The sequence below is a fragment of the Schistocerca gregaria genome, chromosome X, assembly GCF_023897955.1.
Source record: "Schistocerca gregaria isolate iqSchGreg1 chromosome X, iqSchGreg1.2, whole genome shotgun sequence".
Taxonomy (NCBI): Eukaryota; Metazoa; Arthropoda; class Insecta; order Orthoptera; family Acrididae; genus Schistocerca; species Schistocerca gregaria.
The window spans coordinates 600409651-600434403 of record NC_064931.1 but is presented as its reverse complement, the minus strand read 5'-3'; the positions used below and the strand labels follow the sequence as shown (position 1 = coordinate 600434403).

Here is a 24753-nt window from a genome sequence, read left to right as displayed (position 1 = left end):
ATTTTTCTGAAATATTTGTTGTTATTTACATCTAAGAACGCGCTTTCTCAGTATTGTGTATCTTCGATTTCACGACTTCCGTATGTTTATGAAATGAAAGAAGAAATTGCTAGAGATGAAATTACTGTGTATGAAACAACTGACAGTGACATTTATATGTTTTCCGGTCACAAATAATTTACCATTTTTTCCGGTTATGGAGCGATTTCCGAGTGTGTGATCAGAGAGGAATCTAAGAGCACAACTTCAATTACTGCAAATGAAACTAGCAGCAATTGTCTTTATACTCTTGTCTGTCACAATCGAATCCTCAACAACATTAGAGACAGACAAAAAGATCCTCTCCATAATGCTTTTAGACTATACCACCATATATGAAACATTTTGATTCATCAGATGCATGTTATAAATTACGACGAACTTCAATAGCTGCTCTCGCCACACGCTCTCGAAAAGGCGTTTTTAAATTATGTTTTCCAGACCGAAATCGTTGATGTATCTTGTAGAGAAGTTGGCAACTTCATCATTTGGATCTCTATTAGAGTGCTAAAACCATATCATATGCATCTTCTTATGCTTTTACACCCTCTTAAACAATTTTTCGGGTTCATGGAGATATGTTCCGTCTATGCAACTAGTTGAAGTCAGTTTGTTTGTTGCCATATGCATTTCGCTACTTTTATTTGTAAATACGCTTTTTTGGATGTTTTTATAGATGTAATTGTACAATGTTGTACTACACACCATTCCTAACTCATGTTCTGAAACGTAAAATCCAAAACAAGTCGTCTATGTGAATGAGAATAAAATGAGATAATATGGTATTTATGACAGTTTACAGAACTCAATCAAATACCCTATCGTTATTATGCCTGTATGGAAACACGTGATCAGCGAAATTTGAACAATACTACATACTCGAAACACACTTTTCAGTACAGCGAAGAATAGCGCGCCTGTGACGGCGAATGGAAGCTTCGGGTTGGTGCCGCTGTGCGCGCTGAAATGTGCATGTGCAGACCTGCGGCAGATTGCTTTTGATTGGTTGGCGGGAGGAGAACTGATGATGGCGTCTCAGTTTGCTAGAACCGTACGTCATTGCTTCCAAAATAAATACAGAATAACGTGGCGGGCTCTCCTTCAAAAACAACGCAGCTCGGTGCGCTTACCTACCGATCCAGTCGACAGAGCGCCTGCTGTGCTACCGCCGGTGACAGCACTCCCCCCCCCCCCCCCCCCCCCCCCCCCCCCGCGCGCGCTCTCACACTAGCGCGATATTCTGAGCGCCTGTGGGCAGTGCAAGCTGTCTTCCCGCTTCTCAGTTTCGTATTCGTTCGGCGGCTCTTACGGGGACGTCGTCGTGCCTTCCCAGTTTGCCCCTTGTCTCCAGAGCAGTCGTCGCCAGCAAAAGCTGGGCAGCCATGCCACTTGGCCACATATGGCCCGCCGAAGCGAGCCCTAGTTTCTTGCCTCGTCTCGTCGTCTGGGTGTTCTATAGGATTCAGGTCAGGACTCTGTGCAGGCCAGTCCATTACAGGGATGTTATTGTTGGTAGCCACTCCACCACAGGCCGTGCATTATGAACAGGTGCTCCATCCTGTTGAAAGATGCAATCGCCATGCCCGAATTGCTCTTCAACAGTGGGAAGCAAGAAGGTGCTTAAAACATCAATGTAGGCCTGTGCTGTGATAGTGCCACGCAAAACAACAAGGGGTGCAAGCTCCTCCATGAAAAACACGACCACACCATAACACCACCACCTCCGAATTTTACTGTTAGCACTACACACGCTGGCAGGTGACGTCCACCGGGCATTCGCTATACCCAAACTATACCATCAGATCGCCACAGTGTGTACCGTGATGCGCCAACGTTTTTCCACTGCTCAGTTTTCCAATGTTTACGCTCCTTACGTCAAGCGAGCTGTCGTTTGGCCTTTACCGGTGTGATGTGTGGCTTACGAGCACCTGCTCAACCATGAAATCCAAGTTTTCTCACCTCCTGCCTAACTGTCGTAGTACTTGCAGTGAATTCTGATGCAATTTGGAATTCCTGAGTTATGGTCTGGATAGATGTCTGCCTATTGCACATTACGATCCTCTTCAACTGTCACCGGTCTCTGTCAGTCACGTTTCCACTTCACTATCACATCAGAAACAGTGGACCTAAGGATGTTTAGGAGTGTGGAAATCTCACGTACAGACGTATGACACAAGCACCCAATTCATCTGATCATGATCGAAGTCCGTGAGTTCCGCAGGGCGCCCTATTCTGCTCTCTCGCGATGTCTAATGACTATTGAGGTCGCTGATATGGAGTACCTGGCAGTGGGTAGCAGCACAATGTACCTAATATGGAAAAAGAATGTTTTCGGGTGTCCGGATACTTTTGATCACATAGTGTACCAGCATGACTACGCTACGTGTCACACAGCTCGCAATGTGCATGTGTTGTTCGAAGAGCACCAGGATTAGTTTACAGTACTTCCTCAAAGTCTATCAAACTCTTCAGATGTAAATCCAACTGTGAATCTGTGCGACGACCTCTATCGGGAGTGTCAACTGAGAAATCTGGCGCAGAAGTGAAGCAGCGTGCTGCATGTTTCGCTGACGTCCGCGCTGCAAAAGGCGGTTATTCACGCTTTTGATAGGTGATCACATTAATGTGACTGGACAGTGTATAATTACAATGTAAGCTACATCTCTCGGCTTGAAGAACGTATCAACTGTGAAAAGCTATCGCTAAACGGTTTGATAGTTTTCAGAAAGCACAATTAGTTCACATTATAGCATATTCGAGATGTAGTTCCGAATATATTTATTAACATCAGTTGATGTATAGACTACTTTAAATAGTCTATGCTTGGATTATTGCTCTGAAGACTATACAAGATTTTGTCAACTACAGTAAGTATGCCAACCGAATTGACAAGTGATGAGGGACAGAGATACTGATGTAGAACTTTTACTGAAGCATGTGGCAATTCTCATTATAACACATTTTTCGAGTAGAGTTACCGTGTACCCTAAAAACATTACTGAGTGTAATTACCATAAGAAATACTCACTGATTGTCAAGAATTAATGTCTCGTACATTCGTTTGAATTACAATAAAAAGCACTTATGAAGTTACAACATCTTGACAGGATAATATAATTGTGTAAGGGGAGCTGTTTGGCTGTCTCTGATATTTCCATAATCAATAAGAAAACGATAGCAGTCGTATTAGAAGTACGAAATATCTTACCTGAGGGCTCTGGCTGTCTTTTGAAGCGTTCCTGAAAATGAGAGAGCACCATTTATTTACTAAATATAAAATGGACAACAACTTAAATCCTAAGATAGTAATTTACATAATGTCTGAATATCAATGACTGTAAAGTATTTGTGATTTTATTTTAGGGCAATGTTGATTTTTTCCCTTATCTGTAAAAGGCTGTTTACAACCTTACTTAGTCGTTCATACCGAATGCTGAACAGATCATACACATTTACCTTTCAGGTTTCAAATGTTGGCTCTTGGTAACTATAAGCCTAAAGTTATTTCCTCCCAGAAAAATCATGAAAAGGAAGTCTTTTCTGCTAATATCGGTCCAACGAATAACTAGTCGTCCACTTCATGAATAATACAAGGCAGCGAAGGTCACAAACTTTAGGAAAGTTCGTTAACCCTTTCACTGCGCATTTACTCTCAGCGACTCCCGCCCTGTGCACGATATTTTCACCCGGTGCGTATATATACGGCTGTAGGAATCTGCCGTTATTATTGAGATAAAAATGAGACGCAAAATCCAGTATTGTCGGTGAAAATCGTTTCCTTTTTTTAAATCTTTGTTCAGAAAGTCTTATTTTGTACAGAAAAAGTACTTTATTAGGAGAAAAAAATACAAAACATATTACATTAGTAATACTTCAAAGTGTGATATCTCTCGAAACAAAAATTCAGACATAAAAGGCACATTACATTTTACACAAATGTATCTTGTGTCACTTTGTTTATCATGTTTTGCACATACAATACACCTTCTCTGGGCGGCCTTCTTCTTTGAAGCTCCTGGGATTAGCGAGATAAAGTGGCGCTCGGTTAGGCGTAAGGGATTGTCACCATCAGACGATCTCCTTCCACGACGTCCCTCTGTTTGCGGATGGTGGTGAATCTCTAGGATCTCCTTGATAAGTTTCTGTTAAAAATCAGATACTGAACTATTTCGTCCTGTTTGAGTTTTATATAATGCATGCGCATTGAGTAGAGACAGATTCACCAAATGAAAAAATCCTTTTTTATACCATTTTAGAGTTTTTCGTACACATTCTACTGATCTTAGCATCATGTCGCTCCTGTCGACGGCCCCCATATTTTCAGTGTAGCTTACGATGCCAGCTGGTTTTGTTTTTGGTTCATTCGTGGTTCTCTCAATTTTGTCAGTCGCTGTAATTTCGCTTGTATGAAGAGTTGAAAGCATCCTCACTTCCCGCTTGTCCTGCCACTTCAAAGCAAGAAGTTTATCTGTTGACATAAACTCGATCTCGCCTTTTTTAAGTTTTTTTGATAAAGCAAGTATTTTTTTCGGTTTGTTCTCACAGTTCCACAGGCATTAGTCACTCTGTCATGCAAATAAGAAAATAACGTTGGGCTAGTGTACCAATTGTCAACATATAATGTGGGACCTTTACCAAGGTAACGTTCAAGTAAAGTAAGAACAATGCTTCCAGGTATTCCAATATTTACACCAAAGTCAGTTTCTTTTTTTACGTCTGTTGCTGCACCCACATAAATAATAAAGTCAAGAATATAACCAGTTTCACATTCACAAAACACAAAAAATTTTACACAAAATCTGTGGCGTTTGGATGGAATGCACTGCTTGAAGAGACACGACCTTTGAAGAGAACTAAACTTACGTCACTGCACAAATTTTTAAAAGGATAGAAAGCACCTTGAAATACTTTTCTTAAGTGATCCACAGTTCGACGTAATTTCCAGATTTTGTCATCTCCAGGGTCCTTACTGTTATCAGCAAAATGTAACATTCTAAGTAACAGAAGATATCTATCTCTCGGCATGATTTGCGCAAACATTGGAGTAGACAGTAACTGATCATTGGTCCAATAACTGTTTATTTCATTTTTTCTCACTTGAGCAATCAGAAAATTTACAGCAAGGAAACAGTAAACTTCGTCACTGTTTGTGTTTTTCCAACGTCGCTGTCTTGATTTTTTACTGGCATCGTTACAAAGGTGTTCATAATGCACTCCTGGAAATTGAAATAAGAACACCGTGAATTCATTGTCCCAGGAAGGGGAAACTTTATTGACACATTCCTGGGGTCAGATACATCACATGATCACACTGACAGAACCACAGGCACATACACACAGGCAACAGAGCATGCACAATGTCGGCACTAGTACAGTGTATATCCACCTTTCGCAGCAATGCAGGCTGCTATTCTCCCATGGAGACGATCGTAGAGATGCTGCATGTAATCCTGTGGAACGGCTTGCCATGCCATTTCCACCTGGCGCCTCAGTTGGACCAGCGTTCGTGCTGGACGTGCAGACCGCGTGAGACGACGCTTCATCCAGTCCCAGACATGCTCAATGGGGGACAGATCCGGAGATCTTGCTGGCCAGGGTAGTTGACTTACACCTTCTAGAGCACGTTGGTTGGCACGGGATACATGCGGACGTGCATTGTCCTGTTGGAACAGCAAGTTCCCTTGACGGTCTAGGAATGGTAGAACGATGGGTTCGATGACGGTTTGGATGTACCGTGCACTATTCAGTGTCCCCTCGACGATCACCAGAGGTGTACGGCCAGTGTAGGAGATCGCTCCCCACACCATGATGCCGGGTGTTGGCCCTGTGTGCCTAGGTCGTATGCAGTCCTGATTGTGGCGCTCACCTGCACGGCGCCAAACACGCATCATTGGCACCAAGGCAGAAGCGACTCTCATCGCTGAAGACGACACGTCTCCATTCGTCCCTCCATTCACGCCTGTCGCGACACCACTGGAGGCGGGCTGCACGATGTTGGGGCGTGAGCGGAAGACGGCCTAAGGGTGTGCGGGACCGTAGCCCAGCTTCATGGAGACGGTTGCGAATGGTCCTCGCCGATACCCCAGGAGCAACAGTGTCCCTAATTTGCTGGGAAGTGGCGGTGCGGTCCCCTACGGCACTGCGTAGGATCCTACGGTCTTGGCGTGCATCCGTGCGTCGCTGCGGTCCGGTCCCAGGTCGACGGGCACGTGCACCTTCCGCCGACCACTGGCGACAACATCAATGTACTGTGGAGACCTCACGCCCCACGTGTTGAGCAATTCGGCGGTACGTCCACCCGGCCTCCCGCATGCCCACTATACGCCCTCGCTCAAAGTCCGTCAACTGCACATACGGTTCACGTCCACGCTGTCGCGGCATGCTACCAGTGTTAAAGACTGCGATGGAGCTCCGTATGCCACGCAAACTGGCTGACACTGACGGCGGCGGTGCTCAAATGCTGCGCAGCTAGCGCCATTCGACGGCCAACACCGCGGTTCCTGGTGTGTCCGCTGTGCCGTGCGTGTGATCATTGCTTGTACAGCCCTCTCGCAGTGTCCGGAGCAAGTATGGTGGGTCTGACACACCGGTGTCAATGTGTTCTTTTTTCCATTTCCATGAGTGTATAAATTACATTTCTCAGCTATGTAACTCACAATTTCTTGGCTAAAAAAACTTGGAAGTAGTAGTATACAGTACATAAATCATCTAAATTGACGATTTTGCAACCGCAACCACTGTTATCGAAATTATGCACTTTAGGGTCCAAATCAGAGCCTTTCCATCTAAAATCAAATGTTTTGTGTCTCTTGGGAGATTTTTCAGGCATACGCTCAGGCTCTTCTTCGAAATCGGAGAAATAATCGACGATAACATCAAAATTTGGAACTGCTTTTACTGGTTCAACGTTTGTTGGTTCACAAACATTTTTTATATTTGTGGTGACAGATTTATCTGCCAGCTCGTCGTCGCCAATATCTGTCCACCCATAATCAGCTGGATTGGGCATGATGATGTCCTCGTCGTCACTTTGGTTTAGATTACTCATCATCTGCAAACGAACGGTAACGTCGCGTCAATTTATTCGGTAAAGCAGAAACGGCCGCGCACAAACTAGGTAATATAGCGATACGAATGAACTCAGCAGAAAGAGAATTCAGCATTCAACAGTCGTTCAGGTATTTCCCAGTACTCCAACAATTAAACTGCATAATTGCGCAACAATTACCTTCGACTATCTGGCTCGATTGTCGGCGTTATACGTAACTATACGATTGTAGCAGGGACCGCTGTAAGTATTTTTATAGCAAATAGTATATATACGTCTGGAGCACGGAAACGATTAGCGTATATTTACGTCTGGAGCAGTGAAAGGGTTAAAAATAGAAGAGGATAATTGTCTAGTGGAAAGTTATCTGACCCAGAGGGGACAATCGACCTGTTCTGGAAACGTACACAATTTTAACAGAAATACTACGTACTAGCTGTACTTTACGACCTGAGAAACGTATGATAATTTTGAAAGGAGTAGTACACGAACACGAGTTATTTTTCATCATTTTACTCTTCGTTAAATGTTTGTATGAGACAGAAGAAGGTGGCAACTACCCACTCAAGGAATCACAATTTAAGCAAACGCGGGGAAAGAGTAAACGGAAACAAAGAAAGTGTGTAGTCACTGCAAATGGCCCTCAACATTTTTCCACGAACCAGATTTATGTTGCTGTATATGAAGGGAGTATTTCCTGCTTCGAATATGCGTATGACTGATAACGTTTATGTTGTCATCTTGTGACGAAGGTGAAAAGTATGAAACTTGTCGAAACATCGCTCTGAAATGAATATTTTCTACTGGTTTCCAGAGAAGAGTCCGTCAGTGCAATTCGCCGAGGAAGCTCAATTCGCTGATAACGGAAACGGTTTTCCATAAATCCTGTTCGGACTGATTCGTTGCTCACAGTTTCAGGCTTCTCTTGCAACAAGCTTAGCCACCTGGTACCGTGTGCCTTTTGTAAACACTTGGTGCGACAGGCGATCCGTTTGGCTAGTCGTTGGCCCAGGGGGGTGAGGCGCCAGGAAGATTAATACTGAAATTACGCTTTAATAGAATACTCGTTGAATATCAAATGATACTGGCGCAACCATGGCATTAATAGAACATGAGACTTCGTGGAGTATCGGGACAACGCTACTACATCCGACGAAGTACGAAATCGTGATACGAACGACCCCGCTACAGGGCAATAACTAAGTAAGAAAAACGCATAGAAGATCACCATTACTTTTAGTGGCCTCTTCAGTAGTGTTGAAATTTGTTATTTGCTGCTTTTCCTTTATTTACGGCTCTAAATCAAACACCAAAGTAATCTCACTTCTAATTCAATACATTTCCATGATATAAATAACTTGTGTTGTAATTTCAAGTAACTTTGCGAATCTACACTGGGCTGCACAAAGAGTATCTCTGACCACATAGCTTGTAAAGTAACCACTCAACTGTGATTCTGACAAGTACGCCCGGTACTTTTTGTTCAACCTGAGTCAGTAAAATCAGAGCTTGACAGATTACAAAGATTGGGCTATTCTTACCTGCTGAACAGACATCCCGAAAGGCAATTATTATCACTAAACGGAATAGAACCATAAGATTATATCGCGACTTGAGAACTACAGTAAACGCTCAATTAACCGTCAACCGATTTCCAAGAAACTGCTGGAAAAATTCTCCAAGGCCAGTATTTTCTTAAATCGGTTTGGCTGACACACTGTTTCAAAATTTTTTATTCCCACCACTCCTGCTCTCTGCGTAGCTAAAACAGGTCGCCAGTATGGGCTATACATAATAAATTCCAATTGTGCACTCCATTAATTATATTTCTAATTACGATATGAATTAGTTTACGTAGGCACAGAAATACAAAATAAAAGATAAAATGATAAAAAATCTTACAGCAACCAGTAGATGTGAAAGTTCAACAAGTCTTGATCGTTAATACACATTTCACAATATACAACAGAAAGATCATTTGGAACTGTTGCTGTCACCGTAATGTTTCAGGGATATACAAGATGTCCCGTGAGGAATGGTCAGATTCAGGGATATGACAGGGACGATCATTCGAAGTAAAAACTCTAGTAAACGTGAGATCTAAAATGCAATGACGTCCATGCCGTAAGAGCTACGAGCACTTCTTCCTCTTCGCTACTAATGAACAAGTCTCTTCAACTGAACAAGTTTTCAAGCGCATATTTATTAGAAATTTTATTATGTTGTGGTCAATATTACCTCCTGCCAAAATATGGAAATCAGAGAGCTTGCAGTAGAAAAGATTTCTTACATAGCATCGAAGAGGAAGTGCTAATAGCTCTTAAGGTATGGACTTTAAGAGTCCATGTTTACCGGACTTTTTTGCCTCGAATGATCGTTCTGGTCATATCCCTGAATATTAGCCATTTTTCCTGGGACACACTGCATAGATCAACTGAGTGAAAGTATGCCACAATAAGCAAATTACCTTGATGACGCCTACGTGATCTAGGCCACATGGGAACAGCATCTAAGCAGTGTAACAATCTGCTTCTAACGATTCCATTACAACATCCAGGGCTGAAGAGAAGGCGAATATAAGTTTTTGAAGTCAAAAAGCAATATGAATAAAACATTTTTGCGTCAGTCGTTTGTTTATTTTGGCATTACGCGTTTCGATGGTTCACACTACCATCTTCAGCTGGAGAATTGTTTAGTTACGTGGCTGGTGTTAGTGAAGAGTATAGACGTCTTTTTACAGTCGCAAACTAAGGGCAGTATGGGTTATTTTGTGTCGTTTGCTAATGATTAAAATTGTTGATTTAGAAAAGGCACTTTCAAGGTTAAAAAGGCCTGCATAATGTTGTCTGATGTATGTCCTCTCCACTGAACATTACATTTACGGTTCAAAGACGTTGTATATGTTACAGATATATTAGTTTACACTGAAGACAGACATACATGATTACATGGATTTTACAGAAACATGTTTTTCTTTTTGAAACACATGAATGGGCTGCACGAGAATATTAACATGTGCAAAACTCAGTTATTATATTAGGGAGCTATATAGACATTTTTTAATGTGAATGTGTTGCAGTACTGGATACAAAAACAATGATTAAATAGTTGCATACATAAATATGTTTTCCTTTTGCTTTAAAAATGTTAATGGGCTTCTCTTGAATTATTCAATCATTGTATTAATTTCTTATATATAAAAAGATTGCAACAAATTGTACACGTACATTGTAAGCTGAACTTATTGTGGGATGAATGGGAGTGATTTTATTAATTTATGTACAGCGAGACTGTAAGCTTTAAGTATTTTGTCAAAGCTTTTGGAAAAGTTAGTTGAGTTTGTTTGTCATTGAGTAGATGTTCCAAAGTGTTTTGTCTGTGAATATAGATTTCTTGCTGTAAGGTGTCAGGCAAATCCAACACCTTACATGAAAACCCTGACATGATAAGCAAATCCAGTAGTATGTCACATAGCTCCGAATAAATCGTGACATTAAATTAACCAAAGTAATACGAGTAACGAGTGAGCAAATGGAATACCACAGACTAACACAAGAATGCCTAAATGCATGTCGTACCTTCCCACCGTGAGGCAGACGCAGTTCCGAGGGGAGAAACGAGGACAGAAGCCGAGAGCAGAACCGTGTTAAGCTAGATAAGGGAGGGGCTGGGCACCCACGCCGCGAGCCTACCTGTACGACTATACAACCCGCACGTTTTAGCGTGAGGCTTTTTCGCGTCTCAGGTACGTCAAGGATCATTCCCCAGCCCATGTTAAAAGATAGAGCCCTCCAGAAGAGCAGTATAGATCTTACGATAACGCTAAAAGGACCACACTAGCTGCAGGTTTTAGCGTGAGACTTTTAGCGTCTCTGTTACGTTGCAAACTTTAAAAACATTGCTCCACCACGAAAAGTATAACGTTTCTCATTGGATAGACAGAATTTTTGTAGGCGGAGCTTAAGGTTAACATTGAGACCCTGATTGGTCAGATGAAAACATAGCCAGATAGTTTTTTTAAAAAATAACTTCGGTAAATTGTAGTAAGGAGAAGTTAGAGAGTTGGTTCCGAGACGGCGAGCTGAATCGCTGCTGCGCCGGCCGCTGCCGCCCTGACGCTGTTTAATCACCGACAAGGTAATGAACGCACGCGATGCCGCATTTTTGAGCGCATAAGGCTTCACTCAGAACTGCAGAAGTCTCATCTGTTACACCCCCTTTTTGCGTAATACTAGTGTCGATCGTTAATTAAAACTCATGGTGTTCACATTTGCCACTTGAAGAACAGATCTGAAACGCAATGATTTTTCTTTTGTATAGTTATTGAGAAGCCACATCAGCCACTGTAATTTACGACAAATTAAATAAGTAATTAAAGATAATTGAGGGTCACTGTAGACCATTTTGATAGTTTTCTCTTTTGTGAAACTTAAATTATATTTAGATTATAGATTTGATATGGCATAGGTCATCCTTCGATCGATTGTAGAACTTGGAAACCCATTCAGGGAATATTCGTTCACATTTTTGTTGAACGCAGTTGGTTTTTACCATCCTGTATTAAAACATTTCCTTTTATCAATAGTGCAATTTATAAACGATGTTTTGTGAGTAGAATAAAATTTCCAATGGTAAACTTAACCGCTTTTTCGACGTTACCAGCTAACTAAAAATAGGAAAGCCTTGAACCCTTTCCACTATATTTAGTTAGAATTAAGATTCTTTTACAGGGAGTGCAGTGGAGCTGACGCTGAGATCATTTAGTATTTGGTTATATCATCGCTAGTCTCACTGAACTCTTCTGAATTCTACATGTCATGTGTGGTCTGGCGTCTCCTTACCAGCAGCAGGTCCCAGTTTCAAACTAGTTAATTCCCTAAAAAACACGGTCAGAGCGTCGTTGCGCGAAAGTGGTAGGGAGACACGATATAGTACAAACAGACACCACCATGAATGTTTAGAAAATGGCGACCCTGCCAGGATGGTAAAATACCATAATTGAAGGTCGACCACATGCCTAATTAGGTCAGAAAAATATCCTGCTAAAAATTTTCGTTGAAAAAGTTTTTTTCTTAAAGTTATACATAGTCGAAAACAGTAGCTGCGGCGATAGATAGATAGTAAAAGTGTTCAAAAAAAAGTGAGAATTCTAGCAGAGACCATAGCATAATTAAGTTATGAATTTTAAAAATTGTTAGAATTAAGTTTTCTCTCCAATGCAAGCGCGCAGGTGGCGGATACATCGTTGACAAGTTGGTTCTGTCCCAACTAGTAAGTGAATGGATTGTCAGTCTTGGTAGTGTCAAGTCGTGTGAATAAAAAGGTTATGAAACGTGTGAGATCGTATGAGCGCATTTTGACGCGAAGTAGGGCGCGTGAATTGCTTTTAAAACTGAAAATAAGGGATTCGGAAAGATTAGCAATGGCAGACCGAGACCTTGACCGAATTGAGGTAGAGACCCAACATGAGAATGGACAGAGAATAGAGGACAGAACAATAGACGATGCAGTATCGCGAGAAATAGGACAGATAACGCACCATTACGAGGATAATGTACGTCGAGGCATAGAAAACCTAGGTCAGCATACGACAGAGGAGCAGGAAAGTAGAGAGACAGTCGATGCTGATTCTAACTTGCGTCTTGAATACGTAGAACCCACAGTACAAGTAATCAGAGCTCCCTCAGCACAGAGTACAAGGAATGCGAGCAGAAACGTGTCACAGCACAGTTCAATGCAATCGGTTGCGAACCAATACTTGGGCGAAAACACAGAGCGTAGGACGTCGGAAGAAAAGGCAATAGGACCCACCAATCTGGCAGAATTATTACAACAAATTACGGAAACCATGACAAGGCAAAATAAAGACATGGCGAACCAAATTCAAATTCAGAATGCAGAAACCACGAGATAAATGCGTGAGATTAAAGAACAAAACAAAAAATTCAGTTATACCTAAGTCATATTGAAGACGAGGCAAAAGAATCTCGAGAAGTGATAGGAAACTTAATAACAGGTTACAATCAATTGAGAACAGACATTGACAAGGTACAAGCGGACGTACAAACATTGCGTAATGACACTGAGGACGAGATCAAAACATTACGTAACAACACCCAGGGAGAAGTCAAGAAAGTAAAGAAACAGATAAACGAAATTACTAGACAAGCAGCAAGTACAGCGCGTGAAATTGTTGAAAAAAGTGTGTTGCACAAACGTATCACAAAAGCAGCGCTGAAAAGATATGATAACCGCATAGTCAAAATAGAAGCGCAAACGAAGCAACAATTTCAGAAATTGCGAACAGAGTTGTTGCAAACCATTGAAGAGCGTAGTGAACAGGATCGAACAAGCACAGAGTCTGTAACCACGTCCGTATCTGTAACAGCACCGGAAAAACAAGCAATTAACGAAGATATTACACATTTTCGATTCCAATCACAGGCGGAAAGTAGCATATGTGAAATCAGACAGACAGCACCGCGGATACGCGAAAGTTACAGTGGACAATATCCAATGGATCTACCACAACCGGAAAGAACGACGGGAGAAATGATCAGAAACAAAAATGACGAAGAATCGCGAATTTCATATGGAACTATGACGAAGTACGACAACGATCATTTCCTCACAGTCAGAAAATTTCAACACTTTCGAGAAGGAAACTCATTACATCCACGAACTCTTATTGATCAATTCCGAGTAGGATTACCAGAACACTGGACGCTAGCACACAAATTAGACTTTATATGTGCACACATGTCAGGAACAGTCGCAGAAACCATGCAGAATGTTGCAGCGACATGCCGATCGTACGAAGATTTCAGAGAGAAATTTCTCTCACGATATTGGTCGAGCGAAGCACAGAACAGAGTGAAGTACGGATTATTGCAGAACCCATGTTTTGAAAATTCAGGAGAGAAGAGTCCCGTGAAATTTTTCGAAGCAATGGCAAACAAAAATAAATTCTTAGATGTACCATACAGTGACGGAGAGTTGATTAAATTATGTGCGATGAAGCTACCATTGAAATACCAGCAAGCATTAGTAGGTCGCGGAGGCAATGACGTCGAAGCTTTTAAAGGTATTCTAAGGGAACTAGAGTTCATATTTTCGGAAGATGACGCAAGAAAAAGAAGAAGCGCACGTGAAAACGAAAGCAAAAAGCAGTGGAATCCACAAGACACAGTACGAAGAAACAATAATTACGAACCACGTGATAACTTCGCACCAAGAAACGACAATAGATTTCAAGAAAGAACCGGTTATGGATTTAGAAGAGAATATGGCAATAACTATAATTCACCCAGGAACGGAAACAACTATTACAGAGGGAATAACGACAACCGGAACGGGTACTGGAGAACCAATAGACCGACAAATTATCAACAAAGAAACCACTATCAACAAGCTGAACAAGGAAAGCGAATACAGATAGAATACGTTGAGGTAAGACCACCAAACCCCAATAAACATTCGAGTTGACAGCTAAGCGCCCATGCCAAAGAGAATGACGCACCGACTCAGGACAATTGCAGCACCTTGAACAGAGAAGTAAAAATCTTATCACGAGAAGAGAGGAAGGAAGAAACAAATCCGCAGGGACCAGATGAAAACGAAGAAAAGAAAATAACAATATCGTGTTGGGACGAAATTAATTGGGAGAATACTGACGAGGAAGATGAATTACCAGAGGCATGCACAACGAATGTAGGAAGAAAGGATGAAGTAATGAGTATTGCAGAGCTATTTGAGATGGAAACCAGGGAAATCGAATTCAATGAGGATAATGCGCAGTCGACAGAAGTTGAAAATAAGTTACGAGTGGGCACACAACCCAACGTATATAATGAAGGAAGTTATGAAGCGATAAGTAGAGCATTTAGATGCGATTATGTGGAAGTAGCGACGGAGAAGGAGAAGATAGACGAGGATGAGGAAAAAGTAGAGGATGTAGATGAAAGCGTAAATGAAGGAAGAAATAGAGAAGAGGAAATAAAAGAGAGAGAAGTAGCAGTCGAGGCTTATCCTACAGAAAGTTCGAATTCACAAGGGAAATTCCTAAAAAGACTCATGTATGATTCAGTGGAGGATTCGTTGATGCAAGAGGAAGAAGAACAGAACCAACCCTTTCAAATTCAACCAATTGTGAAGGCCATGGTAAAGAATATCCGAGTCAATATTGTAATTGATAGCGGAAGTGAACTGACTGCGATCTCAGAAAATTTATTCACGCAGTGTAATGCCAATGAGGAATTGTCAGTTCTGAAAACACGTAAGATTAAAGTAAGAGGTCCTATTAGAAACAATGCTGCGGAAGTTACGAGACAAACAAGGTTAACTCTTTCGTGCCAAGGTCAAAAGATCGAAGCCAACTTCGTGATTATACCTAAACTAACTGTAGATTTGATTATAGGTGCAGATTTTTTAAATGAGAGACGAGCGATAATAGATATGGGGAAAGGTAGCCTAACATTCGGGAATGTCACACTTCTCTTTGAGAAAAAGCTAAAATTAGAAGAGATACCAGTTATAAACAAACAATTAAGAATGATGCGAGATAAAGAGGATGAAGAATTAGAATGGTATGCACAAAACGGGGAATCGCCTCAACTCATGTTAGAAGTCCATAAAGAAATCGACGAAAAATTGCTAGAAGTTCAAGGTATTTTGGAACACAGTAAAAGAGAATTAGAGGGTATTTTACGAGATAAAGCAGAGGTACTTTTACCTCAGGCTGGCAGTATTAAACACTTTCAGTACAAGTTTGAAGATTAATTTTATTACTGGTAAATAATCAGCACAATATTTCAAGATTATGTTGCAGATAAGATCGTCAGGAGAAAGAACAATGAAGAGAGAGGAAGGTGGGAAAATGAAAGTAGTTTCAATAATAACACCAATAGTACCATAGATTAAGGTGAAGGGATAAAGCGTAGATAGTCTAACAGCATGAAATACTAAAATGCTATACACCACGACACTACACAAAAATAAAAAACGAATTTGAGGATTCTTGAGTAGACGTTAAGACTCCAAATATCTTAGAATTGTAACATGGAGAGGGCGCCGAAATTTGTAAAGCTTTTTAAGAAGGCATATAATAAGTAGGTACTAGATATATGTTAGATGATTATAAGTAAAACTTTTTGTAAGAACCATTGTAAAAACTCCAGCAAGGAAGAGATGCAACGCCCCACAAGTTGCAACGCGAGCTGTATCAAGAAAGAAAAGGACGTTATTAGCAAGACACGATTCCTACATAGCAAGAGCGTCGAGAGAAGGGAACGGACAGCGAACCAACAGAAGGCCCTTGTAGCGAAAGTGGGCAATAAATATGCCTGCTAGGTGGAACCTTGCTGGGACGGAACACCGAGCCGCACAGTGACAGACCCCTGCTGAGACGCGGCGGGTCGGCGCTGGGACGGCGAACGCCGGAAGGGTCTCCGAGCCCCGAATGAACGGAGCGAGCAAAAACCGGCCGGACGAGAAGACCGCTTGGGCAAGCCACCGCTGGCAAAAAAAAAAAAATATGCGTAAAAGTCACACTACTGCTATTAAACAGCACGCTGATGCACGAAACTGAAGAAGAACTTCCACAAAGTAAAAATGACGCGCCCAAACAATTTATCAGACTGTTACTAGGAGGAGAACTTCAAGGCGACTAGTTATCAATAAATATTTCCATATCCTGCCCAGAGAAGAACCAAGAAGCAAGTAAGAAGCAGAGAAAAAGCGGGAAGAACAGAAGTTGAAGATTCGCAAGATTGAGACCAAAAAAGAAGATGGGTGAAGAATAGACGACATACCTTCCCAAATCCCTATCCTATTGTAAACTAGTTGTCTGCGAAGTATTATAAACGAAAAACGACCGCTTTCAGCGACACATAACGATGACTTTCACGCATACAAAGCCAGTAAACCACGAGATTCTGCACTCACAGCTCCATTCCATTATGGGACCGCCACAACAGCAACACACACTTGCAAAGCCAATCAGGAATGACGAACGAAGCTGTACATCAAATGCTTGCCCACATCCATCTCGCTCAAGTCCATCACCTTCGTGCAAAAACATTCGCCTACCTCATGCTTGAACATTCATAGGATTGTGTGAATGCGTGAAATCAAATTATGTGATGTAGGAATTGTGCAAAAGAAACGTGTGAAAAACTAAATAAGTAAAGCACACCAGACAGCTAATAAACTGCAAAATAACAGTCATTGACTATAGACTATCGATAAAAACAAGTCATTAGTTCTGAAATGGACAGTATATAAAGAAACTATATACCACTTATTTTCTCCTCATAAAAATAAAAGAATAACTATATTTTACTTATTTTCTCCTTATAAAAACAAAGAATAAAAAAATTATCTTGTTGGATGTTTTCCCTTTCTTTAACATTTGTACCATTTATTAGGATAATACCTCAATACGTGTGTATGCATATTTCTTTGTCAAAGCAAATTTTAGCATTTGTAAAATTTATCAGGATAATATCTCAATACTTGTGTATGTATATTTCTTTGTCTAAGTAATTCTTGGAAATAATTCTTATTTGTTAATGTAACAATGTTGAAATGAGTGTCTAGAAACAAAAACATTTTACTTGTACGTGATATTTAGAAAATGTGTTAGGAATAGATTTTACTCAATTACTACATTTATATAAAAAAATATTTCTAAGAAAATCGATGTGAAAGACTCCTCACTTTCGAAAACAAACATCTTAAAAAAAACTTCACACTTAAATAAAGAAAGAAAATAGTTAAATATTAATAATAGAATAAAAATATTCTTCTCTTGTCATTTTTAATTATAATGTGGAAGAATATAAAAATATAAATTAGTAATACAAACTAGCATAGAACAGAATAACGTGGTTGAACAGTAGGCAACAAAATTTAGACACTGGAATAATTTTTGACTGACTTAGACAACGATTCAATCATTGCCTAAATTCAATGCAAAAATTAAGTTTGAAGGGTGGTGATATATAAGGTGTCAGGCAAATCCAACACCTTACATGAAAACCCTGACATGATAAGCAAATCCAGTAGTATGTCACATAGCTCCGAATAAATCGTGACATTAAATTAACCAAAGTAATACGAGTAACGAGTGAGCAAATGGAATACCACAGACTAACACAAGAATGCCTAAATGCATGTCGTACCTTCCCACCGTGAGACCGACGCAGTTCCGAGGGGAGAAACGAGAACAGAAGCCGAGAGCAGAACCGTGTTAAGCTAGATAAGGGAGGGGCTGGGCACCCACGCCGCGAGCCTACCTGTACGACTATACAACCCGCACGTTTTAGCGTGAGGCTTTTTCGCATCTCAGGTACGTCAAGGATCACTCCCCAGCCCATGTTAAAAGATAGAGCCCTCCAGAAGAGCAGTATAGATCTTACGATAACACTAAAAGGACCACACTAGCTGCAGGTTTTAACGTGAGACTTTTTAGCGTCTCTGTTACGTTGCAAACTTTAAAAACATTGCTCCACCACGAAAAGTATAACGTTTCTCATTGGATAGACAGAATTTTTGTAGGCGGAGCTTAAGGTTAACATTGAGACCCTGATTGGTCAGATGAAAACATAGCCAGATAACTTTTTTTTCAAAATAACTTCGGTAAATTGTAGTAAGGAGAAGTTAGAGAGTTGGTTCCGAGAAGGCGAGCTGAATGGCTGCTGCGCTGGTCGCTGCCGCCCTGACGCTGCTTAAACACCGACAAGGTAATGAACGCACGCGATGCCGCATTTTTGAGCGCATAAGGCTTCACTCAGAACTGCAGAAATCTCATCTGTTACACCCCCTTTTTGCGTAATACTAGTGTCGATCGTTAATTAAAACTCATGGTGTTCACATTTGCCACTTGAAGAACAGATCTGAAAAGCGATGATTTTTCTTTTATATAGTTATTGAGAAGCCACATCAGCCACTGTAATTTACGACAAGTTAGATAAGTAATTGAAGATAATTGAGAGTCACTGTAGACCATTTTGATAGTTTTCTCTTTTGTGAAACTTAATTTAAACCTAGATTATAGATGTGATATGGCATAGGTCATCCTTCGATCGATTGTAGAACTTGGAAACCCATTCAGGGAATATTTGTTCACATTTTTGTTATTTCCTGTTCACAGGTGAATGTAATATATGTGCGCATGTTGTTGAATGTATGTAGGATGTCTTTTTACCATCCTGTATTAAAACATTTCCTTTTATCAAAAGTGCAATTTATAAACGATGTTTTGTGAGTAGAATAAAATTTTCAATGGTAAACTTAACCGCTTTTTCGACGTTATTTTACCAGCTAACTAAAAATAGGAAAGCCTTGAACCCTTTCCGCTAAATTTAGTTAGTATTAAGATTCTTTTACAGGGAGTGCAGTGGAGCTGACGCTGAGATCATTTAGTATTTGGTTATATCATCGCTAGTCTCACTGAACTCTTCTGAATTCTACATGTCATGTGTGGTCTAGCGTCTCCTTACCAGCAGCGGGTCCCAGGTCCAAACTAGTTAATTCCCAAAAAAACACGGTCAGAGCGTCGTTGCGCGAAAGTGGTAGGGAGACACGATATAGTACAAACAGACACCACCATGAATGTTTAGATTGCTTTTCGTATAGTGACAGTCTGTTTCCTTTGTTCAGTGTATGTAATATTTCAAGGTTGCTTTCTACATTGTCAAATCTACATCTATCTACACTCCTGGAAATTGAAATAAGAACACCGTGAATTCATTGTCCCAGGAAGGGGAAACTTTATTGACACATTCCTGGGGTCAGATACATCACATGATCACACTGACAGAACCACAGGCACATAGACACAGGCAACAGAGCATGCACAATGTCGGCACTAGTACAGTGTATATCCACCTTTTGCAGCAATGCAGGCTGCTATTCTCCCATGGAGACGATCGTAAAGATGCTGGATGTAGTCCTGTGGAACGGCTTGCCATGCCATTTCCACCTGGCGCCTCAGTTGCACCAGCATTCCTGGTGGACGCGCAGACCGCGTGAGACGACGCTTCATCCAGTCCCAAACATGCTCAATGGGGGACAGATCCGGAGATCTTGATGGCCAGGGTAGTTGACTTACACCTTCTAGAGCACGTTGGGTGGCACGGGATACATGCGGACGTGCATTGTCCTGTTGGAACAGCAATTTCCCTTGCCGGTCTAGGAATGGTAGAACGATGGGTTCGATGACGGTTTGGATGTACCGTGCACTATTCAGTGTCCCCTCGACGATCACCAGAAGTGTACGGCCATTGTGGAGATCGCTCCCCACACCATGATGCCGGGTGTTGGCCCTGTGTGCCTCGGTCGTATGCAGTCCTGATTGTGGCGCTCACCTGCACGGCGCCAAACACGCATACGAGCATCATTGGCACCAAGACAGAAGCGACTCTCATCGCTGAAGACGACACGTCTCCATTCGTCCCTCCATTCACGCCTGTCGCGACACCACTGGAGGCGGGCTGCACGATGTTGGGGCGTGAGCGGAAGACGGCCTAACGGTGTGCGGGACCGTAGCCCAGCTACATGGAGACGGTTGCGAATGGTCCTCGCCGATACCCCAGGAGCAACAGTGTCCCTCATTTACTGGGAAGTGGCGGTGCGGTCCCCTACGGCACTGCGTAGGATCCTACGGTCTTGGCGTGCATCCGTGCGTCGCTGCGGTCCGGTCCCAGGTCGACGGGCACGTGCACCTTCCGCCGACCACTGGCGACAACATCGATGTACTGTGGAGACCTCACGCCTCACGTGTTGAGCAATTCGGCGGTACGTCCACCCGGCCTCCCGCATGCCCACTATACGCCCTCGCTCAAAGTCCGTCAGCTGCACATACGGTTGACGTCCACGCTGTCGCGGCATGCTACCAGTGTTAAAGACTGCGATGGAGCTCCGTATGCCACGGCAAACTGGCTGACACTGACGGCGGCGGTGTACAAATGCTGCGCAGCTAGCGCCATTCGACGGCCAACACCGCGGTTCCTGGTGTGTCCGCTGTGCCGTGCGTGTGATCATTGCTTGTACAGCCCTCTCGCAGTGTCCGGAGCAAGTATGTTGGGTCTGACACACCGGTGTCAATGTGTTCTTTTTTCCATTTCCAGGAGTGTATATCCATACTCCGCAAGCCACCTAACGGTGTGTGGCGATGTCCTGTATCTTTTACATGGGAAGCTATTGCAGATTTGTGTGGTGTGTTGTGTTAGAAGGTGTTGATGTGTTCTTTAAATCTGGTGTGGACGTTACGGCTTGTTTGACTTGTGTACTAAGCCGGGCATTTACTACATATGATTTCATTTGTGCTAGACGATGAAAATGGATATTGACTGCTTTCTAAGGCATAAGGACGTCTTTGGCATGTTTTATTGAATATTTGGAATGAAATTCTTATTTTGTGTCGCTTGAAGATATTGACGATTTTTTGGCAGGTGTTTCTGAGGTAGGGGATGCATGTTGGGTCTTGGCGGTTATTTTGTTCATTTTTTAATTTTTAACTAAATTGTCGCCGGGTGCTGTGGACGAGCAGTTCTAGGCTCTTCAGTCCGGGGCCGTGCTGCTGCTGCGGTCGCAGATTCGAATCCTGCCTCGGGCATGGATGTGTGTGATGTCCTTAGGTTAGTTAGGTTTAAGTAGTTCTAAGTCTAGGGGACTGATGACGTTACATGTTAAGTCCCATAATGCTTAGAGGCATTTGATGTTTTGAACTAAATTGTCTATTAATGTGGATTTATATAAATTAGGTACAGCTATCTGTTTCATGATTTTTTATTTCTTTCTGGAGGCGCAGTCAGTGGGATTTTTAGAGCTATGTGAATCATTGAGCAGTATGCTGCTATTCTGTGCATCTTGCGATGGCAGAAGGTAGCATGTACATTTATGTCTGTGGTGGTTGGTTTCCTGTAATTTGAATACAAATTTGTTATCTTGTTCGCCAACGGTTAAACCGAGGACGTTAATGGCGTTATTTATTTCCTGTTCACAGGTAATGTAATATATGTGCGCATGTTGTTGAATGTATGTAGGATGTCTTGTGAATCATCTTGGTTTCCCCATCAATGATCAGAAATGTATCGTCTACATATCTTCTGCAGAACTGAACTTCTTCAATGCATATTGGCTTTTTTGTGAAAAATTTGTGCTTTAGTTGATTGAGGAGTATTTCAGCTATGGTTCCTGATATGCTAGCACCTATAGCTTGCCCATTTATTTGTTTGTAGATTTTTCCATCGAAAGAGCAGTAATTATATTTCGATACCAGTTCCAGAAGACTAAAGCATCATGAATGGGGATGTTAGTATACAAATTTGTTACATCTGGCTTTCAGTTCACTCGCGAATGAAAGGCTTTTTGTTGTTGAGTAGTTGCTTTCAAACACAAAGTTATCCCGTACGATCTTATTGAGTATCTGTAGAATTTTGTACCCAGGGTAATTAATTGAACTGGAGATTGGTCTTATAGAGTCATCTTCTTTGTGAGCCTTTAATTGAGACCTTAAGCGCGGTACTGTTGGATTCATGCATATAAATTGGTGCTTTTCACTTTCAGTAAGCAAGAAGTTAGTATTTTTGAGAATGACCTTAAGCTCAGTTTGGAATTTGTTTTAGGATATTTGTCTAGCTGTATGCTATAATTTTCTTCCAAGGACTTTAATGTTTTTTGGATGTATTCATTTTTATATAAATTAACTGCTGACATCCCGTAGTCTACGTTTGTGACAGTTGGTTGGTGGCAAAATAAATGACTGACACAGAAACTGTTTTATTTGTATTGATCAACAGTCGCAGCCCTCTTAATGCCGCCCTTTATGGATGAAATATTCAAAACGCAATATCTAATCTATGTACTGAACAAAAGAATCTCTCTAAAGTTCATTGGCACTCGTGGAGGTCATCTAGACTACAGCTCTGAAAAACAGGAAGAGCTACAATTTTTGCTTGTTAAAACTGAATTACTATCAAGTTCAACCCTAATGCAGTCCATATTGTACGCCTCAGGAAGAAAGGAAACAACTTTTCTCGTCAGCAGCCTAGCAGAAGGCTTTCGTGTGTCTAAAGCAGCATCACAAATCCTCCATCTGCCTGGCCACCTTCACTACAGTTAGTATATAACGAGGATTAAGGTCGATTAGACAAAATAAATCGTTCCATAACGCTTCCGCTTGTGATGTACTAGATTTTCCATCTCGGTTTTAAAATATGCGATACATGATTTTTATGGGATTTTCGTGATACATTGGAGCATTTTCAACTATTATATTTTCGTTATCTATACTACTATTTAAAGAAGAGTCGTAATTTAATGTTGTTACCAAAAACCTCTAAAAGTTCTGGATAAATATACTTCAGACTTTTGCACATTGCTGTAATAAACATTCAGACAGACATAGACGATGTACATATGTAATCTACACTTCTAAAAGAAGACAGATTGTATTTCAACGTTGTTACCAAAAGTCTCGAAAAGTTCTTGAGCGATTTACTTCAGATTTTTACACGATACTCTCACAAACTTTCAGGTTGACATAGGCTCCACAAATAGTGCAGGCCTTCACAATGAAGATAATGGGAAATCAGAGAAAATTACAAATTGTGAAAGGAAACAACTGCATTAAATAACATAAAAATCCAGAAGATCCACAGCATGTGGTAACAAGAAAGAAAAAAGAACTCACTGATGATGCTGACACTTCAGCAAAACAAGCCTGGGAAATAAAAATAAAAATTGTGTTTTTTTCAAGGTAGATCCTCTCTAAACACTCTCTCTCTGCTCCCCCCCCCCCCACCCCCCCACCCCAAACCCTGAGGCGACGTAGGCAACGCTGAGACAAGTAATTTGCCATAAGACACATGGGACCGCAAATGTCGGGAAATATCCCAAAAATAGATGACAAATACTGAACATGTGACGTCACCAGATGACGGTATCGTCACCAATCTTGCAACGGTTGGGCTTGTCGATACTACCCTCGCCCGTAGTGGCGGTGCTGGACATCGCTTCGCTAGGCTGCTCTTTTTTTCGAACACCTTTTGTAAATGTAGAAGTTGCAAAATTATGATCCTCGCTGTAACCAAGCAAAAAGTGTTCCTATTTTGTGTTTCTTTCCTTATGTTGTGTCTGGTTTTATTTACAGACCGTTTCTAGTAAAAAAAAAGTTGGTCATTTACTGGTGGGATGCAGTTCCGAAGATTGTATTCGTATACTTCTGACGCAATACGTTAAGTTTTTGTTGTAATGTACTTTGCAACAAACCAGTGGAGGGCGCTAGAGAGGTAGATAAAATAGTAAATATTACGTCAATGTAAAGACAGCACCTCTATGATGCCTTTAAAAAGTCGAATACGACTGATGTGTAGTGTGGCTGGTTCAAATGGCCCTGAGCACTATGGGAGTTAACATCTTAGGTCATCAGTCCCCTAGAACTTAGAACTACTTAAACCTAACTAACCTAAGGACATCACACACATCCATGCCCGAAGCAGGATTCGAACCTGCGACCGTAGCGGTCGCGCGGTTCCAGACTAAAGCGCTTAGAACCGCTTGGCCACTCCGGCCGGCGATGTGTAGTGTCCTAGGGCGAGATGCGGTCCTGATAACATTACACAAACTTCTTAATTTTTCATTTTAGTACACACGAGTTGGTT

The 24753-nt window shown here is 41.5% G+C and overlaps 1 protein-coding gene across 2 annotated transcripts in view; it reads right to left on the bottom strand.

The window, feature by feature from the left end:
* Positions 1 to 24753, bottom strand: part of LOC126299244 (MAM and LDL-receptor class A domain-containing protein 1-like) — a 352356-nt gene that overhangs the window by 247057 nt on the left and 80546 nt on the right. For both annotated transcript variants that reach the window (XM_049991032.1, XM_049991033.1), the window contains exon 3: positions 3248 to 3278. In XM_049991032.1, the coding sequence (XP_049846989.1) occupies positions 3248 to 3278 (31 nt within the window). The remainder of the gene's footprint in view (positions 1 to 3247; positions 3279 to 24753) is intronic.